Genomic DNA, 7,445 nt, shown 5'->3' on the forward strand with positions numbered 1-7,445 from the left:
ATCAGATCGCTAGATAGATGTAATAAGTTTCAGTGAAGTATCATATTTACTGTTCATATATATTTAGGGTTAGGAATGCAAAACCTATAATAGAAAAGACATTTTAAATTTTTTAACTTTTTTTTTTAATCACATTTTTAATTAATTTATTTAAGACATCTTGAACTCATTGTATACCTGGTCACTGTCATCGGTTGTGCTCTCATTATCATCAGAAACTGGCTCTTTTGAATCATGAGACTCTTTGCTTTTGCAAATGACGCCATTGTCAATGGTCTTTGATCTGTGTGATCTAATTGTCCCATGAATCACTGAAGATTCAAAGTTCCCGCTCTCTCCATCCGACTGAACCGCCAGTGGTGATTTCTGCCGGAATAATGGAGAAAGGGGACTCGTGGGAGTGGGAGACTCCTCTCCTAAAGGACCATCCGACTTGCTTGGATCTCGGTAGGAGATTCTCGTGCTCCTCATTCTCCTCAGAGTGGGGGACGTGGAGATGCGGGCTGGGGCTTGTCTATCAAACTGAAATAAGTGTGCTGGCATGCTGTCAGACTCCGTAAGGGAACCATACCTCAGTCTGGAGGGCGTCCTTCCTAAATCTATTCGCATTATGAAAGGACTAGCTGTTTGTGTGTCTTTGTCCTCACTTTGTACGCATTGGGTTTGGGTCTGTGCATCCGTCCCTTTGACCGTTTTCTTTTTATGCCAGTCTATGTAACTCCAGTCCAAAGTTTTATCCACTTCCTTCCCGTTTTCGCTTATGAAAGCATAATTCAACTCCGTCATCTTGAGTAATCTGGCATTATATCCAACAACAGAAGACTGATTAAGAATCAGATGCAAGTTTGGCTGGAGTCATTCCCACAAAAATGTGTCCGATCCCAAAATCCATGTCTCTGGAGCTTCTGAAAAGCAAGAAATTATTAGAAAAGCCAGCCACTAAGTTTATTTCAACTCTTGCATAACTAGCCATGTAGAGTATGCCGATTTTAAACCCTTTAATCCCAAAATTTCCCAAGCTAAGTGTGAGAAACTGCAACTGCAAACAATAAAGTAACAAAATTTCATTTTTTCCCCTACTAATCAGTTGTGGTGAAAAGGGGAATGATAAAATCATGTTCACATAAATTCCAGAAAACCTGCACTTTCATCATTAGTTGATGTGTATAACACAACTCTTTTTAGACCCTTCAAACTCCAACGTAAATTGTGTTCACAAATGGGATTAAATGAGTTAATCTGTATTTACCAATACTTTATGATGTTAAGCACCCAGACATTGAAAGCCCCTTTGAACGTTATTGCAATTTTCAATAATTCAGGAGGATTATTTCTACCACATTCTCAATAGGAATTTTGTAGTTTATCATTCAGCATGCTTAAAGTGATATTACTGAGTCTATATTGTAGTCCATTTTGCACACATAATATTGAATATATACTTATGCATTTTATATCATATATACTTATGTATGTTTATACATTTATGTTCATGTTCTAACTTTTAACTATTAGCCTTTATATGTGATTTGATCTGGTTTTCTTCTGTGGAGCCTGCAGAAACTGGGTTATTATATGAAATAAGTGCCTTTTCCATTCAAAAATGTGATTTTTAAAAGCACATTTCATTTATATACATTATATCAGAAAATAACACCTTTATGTTACTAAACTAATTGTGCCATCAGCTACATTCAAAAAGTAACATTGTTAATAGTTATATAGTTAATTTAGTCATTACAAGCCTTGTGCTGAAGGTCATGAATTTAAAAGGTGATTATTAGAAAGGGAATTTAATGCTGATATTTCTACAAAAATCTAGTTTTTGGCAATTAATCGTTTATGATACGAAATCATGATTTAAGAGTTGACTATATAAGATCAATCAGTAACACTTTACAATAAGGTTCCATTAGTTAATGTTAGTTAATGTATTAACTAACATGTACAATGAACAACACATTTATTACAGTAGGCTATTTATTAATCTTTGTTAATGTTAATGAAAATACAGTTTTTCATTGTTAGTTCATGTTAATTCAGTGCATTAACTAATGTTAACAAGCACAACTTTTGATTTTAATAATGCATTAGTAAATGTTGAAATTAATATGAACTAAGATTAATAAATGCTGTAGAAGTTTTGTTCATGCTTAGTTCATGTTAACTAAAGTAGTTAAACTAATTAACCTTATTGTAAAGTGTTACCGATCAACCTAAAAGAAAATAGAATAAAGTGATTTAAATAGATTTTAATCTATTAGTGAATAAAGTGATTTTACAGTAATAATTTTAGGAATATCAAATTTACAATCATTTTTGTTCACAGATTATAGTAAAAGGGTTAACATTTTAAGGTCAGGTGAGTTCTAGAGTGCTAAATCTAAATATATATATATAAATACTTAATTTTTTAATTAGGCAAGACACATCCTCATACAGAAAGACAACAAAAATGTGCCTTTAATAATAAAAAACATGTTTTGTCACTGTCGTTTTCATGGGAAACACAAAAGGCACCTTTTATTATAACCCAACTACAGTACATTTGAACCATTAGCCTACATTTAATTACAGCATGCTTTATCGTTGTGCATTAGATAAAGAAACTTTGACTCGCACCATCACTGTAACAGTGCAGCGTGGGAAACAAAGGCACCTGATCCTGCTCTAGCAGACATGGCCAACTAGTGTAGGTTTACGGTGAAGATCATTTTTTAAAAATCCACTTTATTTACCACAGTTAAAGTCATGCTGTTGTGAAACATGCTGTAAAATACCTTAGCTTACTTTGTTTCTATTAGGCAAAATCGCGCGACCACAAACGTTTATCGATGCAGACGAGTCGCAGGTGTATGTTTTTAGACAAACCAGTAATATCTGACTGTAAATCTCGATTCTATTCTAGTCTGTGCCACTTACCGCTTAGTCGTTCCCGGGTGATCTGAGACTCGGGCTGCTGGAGGGAAAAGAACTGGACCAAATATACAATGTCTCTGCTAGAGTTTCACACCGGCTATATATCCACAAAATATTACACTTTACAACAGAATCCAGCTCCGTTTAAAGTGAAATAAGCGTATGAAAAAAGTACTGTAGAACGGGCTGTGGGGCTCAGCTGGTATTGTGTGAGAGAGGTCTGCTCTGCTGCCTTGTCGCCTAAGGTCAATGAAGGTGGAGCATAGCTGTATTGTGTTGATATATATGCGTGTGTGCGGTGTGCACAGAGCAGCAGTGTAATCCCGAACTGCGTGATGACCTCATGTTTCTTTAGAGAGATAGGTAAGAAAGTAAATGACAGGTAACAGGCAGGTTAAATGTCGTAGTCGGTCTCACATGAGCTGTAACCTCACGGAAACTCTGAGCAAATGTCAAGCATTTTAGCTTTCCTTTCTGTGACCATGTGATAGGGTTAATCAGACAGGTTGCTATTCTAAGTTATTTATTGAATTATTTATAGGATCAGTCAGTTATAATTAGTTTAGTTGGTTATAGTTAGTTATTTGACGTTGTAATAGGGTCAGTGATAATTAGGATGAGTGATTGTAAAATATATTTTCAAAAAACATGTGGCAAGAAACATCCTCGTAATTGGTTTATGTTTTGAAAAACCTTTTAACTATTATCTAAAAAGTTAATTAATTAACCACTTAAATAATTAATTCAGTTAAATCATTTGGACGATGAATTGAAACATCACATTCATCATAGAGCTGCATTCAAGAATTTCTATCATTAGTTAGTTTCATCTTATCTAGGTCACGATTTAACCATTTCCACAAGTAAAATTGTAAAAATAGATTTTCTTTGTAAACGGTTAGACAGTAGAGAATTCATTACATTATGAAAACAAAATGCAGTAGCCTAATAATCGAGAAATAAAACCCTCCGTGTGTCCATGTGACTTTTGTTTATTTCACCTTAATGACACTAGATGGCAGTGCAGGCGAGTTTAACCAAACCTAAGATTGAGACATGTACTTTATCATCATTGGCCCTGCCCTATTTACTCCGTTATGCCACATTCAGCGTTTTGCCATATGGGAGGAAAAGTGAAAGTTTGCGCATTGTGTTCATATACTGGCCATCTGCTTGCCTTGTAGTATAGACTACATTATATTAATAATATCGAATTTGGTCTTTTAACACCACTGGTTTAATGCATTAAGCCATATTAAGTGTTTATGGTTTTCTACGGGAGGAAAACGCTTATCGAGAGACAAACTTATATAGCTTGTTTCCTATAGCTTTCCTCGTGGGGACCAAAAATGTCCCTACAAGGGTAAAATTTACTGAAATTACTATCCTTGTGGAAACATTTGGTCCCTATACTGTAGGGAATACCAGGTACACACACGCAAACTTTAGCTGTGTAAGTGGGGACAACTCATAGACACAATGATTATAGTACAGTACAGTATAGTAGAGTTATGAATACAGTCGCATTCATTCACTGAAATAAAAAAAAGGCTTGTTGCTGGTCTTATAGTGAGGAGAACTTGGACATCTGATGACTTTAAACACATATATGGGATTTAAATGCAGAAATATAAAAACATTAAATGTTTAAGCAGTGTGTGAGACCTAGATACAGGACAATATCTTAAAAGCAACATCACCTACTGTAGTAGCAGATGAAAATAAAATGTAAGGAGTGTTTTCTTTGTAAACTAATAAATATTAAGTGGTTGTGAAGTTGTATTTGTTACATTATGAAACCAAATTTCAGTTGTAATCGAGAAACAAAACCAACCATGTGACCATGTGGCTTTATTTTAATTTTTCATTCTCATGACACTAGATGGCAGTGCAGGCGAGTTTAACCAAACCTTAGGTTAAGAGCTCAAGGCCTGGGGCAAGTTCAAGCTCAAACCGTTTTGCTACGGTTTCCGGTTTGAACGACATGTTTCCTGGAAACGGTGTGCAACGGGGTTTGAGATGCGTTTTCTCTTGTTTGGTGGGTGTGTCAAACATGTCAGCCCAATCAGCAGCAACATGTATGTAAACCACGCGGTATTAAAGAGACAGCTCGCACACGTTTTGCACCGTTTTTGTCGGGTTGAACGCAGCCCTGGTTTCACAGACAGGGCCAGGATTAGGCCATAGTTCAATTAGGACATTAGATCCATTAATCAGTAATATTATTTTAAATACCATTATTCAGTCATTTCTGTCATTATTCCTAGGTAAGTTACAAATAAAGACTTTGCTCATGTCTGATAAGCAAACAGTTGTTTCTGTGATTATGCAAAGGTGGTCTATAGATTATTCAAAGACACAAGTTATATGACCTTTAAGTAACTTTTTTTTATATAGGTTACAAAGCTATCTCATTTAAAATACTCAGAAGAATGTTAGCAACATTCGTTTGCTTTATCAGATAAGGATTTTTTTTTTTTTTCAAATAGCACAAAAATGCATTAAATTAACATCAACCAGACAAACAAACACAAGGGGTATATTTTTTAAATATAGGCTAGGTATACATTCAAAAAATCACAAAGGTTTATGACCATGTTTAGGCTATTTTTATCTGCTTAATTAAATATTTAAAATTGAAGCAATTCATATAATGGTGAAAGCAGAATGGTTTCTAAAGTAATATTTTTATGCATTTATTTATTTAGCTAAATCTATAATTGGAGATGTATAATTAAAAAAGAAGCTAAACAAACAATTAGCTGGAGGACACTTCACTGAAGTGCATATATTATATAAAATAATAATATGAAATGCTCCAATAAGGGTTTTACATCATACAAAAAAACGTATAAACTCATTCATAAAAAAAACAAAAAAACACACAAAAAAAGTTTGACGACAAACTTCCGGAATAATTGTGCACCACCGACGCAAGTGCAAGCACGACTGCGCAAATGCGCAAACACAAAAGTTGCATTCTCACAAGTTGCATACCACAGCATTAAAGACAGACAGCATCACTTCCTTGATTTCACGGGACAGAGAGCGAGTCTCCTCCCACTCGAGTGGCATATTGGTGAGAAAAAGCCTCGTTTGTCTCACGGGAAGAAGTTGAAAATATGAAGAAACGCCACTGTTAGAGGAATCACAATTCAAAAGTCAAGGGCTCAGCACATCTCTTCTCCGGGCGGCTGGATTATTAAAATGTGTTACTGCCAAAGCGAAGAAACAAGTGGGTTGAGACACTGAGTCGACTGGACACATTGCGCTGGATCAGAGGGTTTTAAAGTATCGGAAAAACTACTGAAACATTTGCAGATATGTCTGAACACTTATTTTGTTTCCTTCACATTGGGGATATCGTGTCTCTGTATGCAGAGGGAACTGTGAATGGATTTATCAGCACTTTAGGGTAAGTTGCCTCCCATTGCTCATTATATTTGTCTTAAACGTAAGTAAACATGGCATTTAGATATTTCATTTAGGTACACTGGTGTGATTATGTTGCCCAAAATGCAGTAATACAATATTAAACCTGCAATACAATTTCATTTATGTTTTATCCTCCTCATGTCAGATGAAGATTGTTGAGTGGAAGTAGGAAGTGATTTGAGCACATACTGGAGGCCAGAGGTGCAATGTGACAGCATTGCTTCAAAAGCATGCAAATCATTGAACGGGAATGCAAAGTTTTCGTTATTTTACACAGTAACATTAATACAACTAACATAGGCTCAGTTTAAAGGTGTGTGCTGTAATTTTTGCTAATTAAAAATGTTTTACAAAGAAAATATGAAAAATTAACAGCACATTTGAGAGAAATACGTCGTATGAAATAAAGGCTCTAGATAAATTAGTATTAAAAAAAGTAAAAAAAACAACAACACTTATTTAGTATTAAAAAATAAAAAAATTAAAAAGCTGATTTAATCTACATGGAGCGGGTCACCACCTCGTGGATGATGCCATTTTTGATATCATGTGACCTGTTGTGTCATGAAAATGGCTGATTAGCTACTCACAACACGAATAATATGTTCGCTTTATAGAGCTTTTTCAGCCAGTGCTCTTTACAAGGTATAGCACACAAAACATTATAACGACAAACACATTATACATACTGCAAGCGTGGAGTCTTAGTCCACACTATGGTATGGATCAGGATGTGTGCAATTCACCTGTTCAGACAGAATGAGGATAAGTGGACAACAAAGTGTCAGTTTAAATCAAACCAGCTAAACGCAGATACAAATTTACTGAGTGCACCTTTAATTAATAAAGGAACAGTTCACCCAAAAATAAAAAATAAATTGCTGAAAATATTCTCACCCTCAGGCCATCCAAGATATAGATGAGTTATTTTCTTCATCGGAATAGATTGGGAGAAATTTAGCATTACATCACTCGCTCACCAATGGATCCTCTGCAGTGAATGGGTGCCGTCAGAATGAGAGTTCATACAGCTGATGAAAACATCACAATAATCCACAAGTAAACGATGCTTTCAGTCAGTCAGTTAAGGT

At 35.2% G+C, this 7,445-nt stretch overlaps 1 protein-coding gene across 1 annotated transcript; it reads right to left on the bottom strand.

The window, feature by feature from the left end:
* Positions 1 to 150: 150 nt before the first annotated feature.
* LOC107740415 (uncharacterized) lies at positions 151 to 3,298 on the bottom strand. Its single transcript, XM_016552841.1, has 2 exons — positions 2,923 to 3,298; positions 151 to 905 (listed from the first exon to the last, which is right to left on the bottom strand). Exon 2 carries the CDS (start codon positions 784 to 786, stop codon positions 151 to 153), a length of 636 nt encoding a protein of 211 aa, XP_016408327.1. The 5' UTR covers positions 787 to 905; positions 2,923 to 3,298.
* Between the last annotated feature and the right edge of the window lie 4,147 nt (positions 3,299 to 7,445).

This window comes from Sinocyclocheilus rhinocerous, unplaced genomic scaffold, assembly GCF_001515625.1.
Source record: "Sinocyclocheilus rhinocerous isolate Xijiao unplaced genomic scaffold, SAMN03320098_v1.1 scaffold2055, whole genome shotgun sequence".
Lineage (NCBI taxonomy): Eukaryota > Metazoa > Chordata > Actinopteri > Cypriniformes > Cyprinidae > Sinocyclocheilus > Sinocyclocheilus rhinocerous.

Bases quoted from the DNA above. Each gene is read 5' to 3' on its own strand.
- LOC107740415 (XM_016552841.1), bottom strand. From the start codon at position 786: ATGACGGAGTTGAATTATGCTTTCATAAGCGAAAACGGGAAGGAAGTG.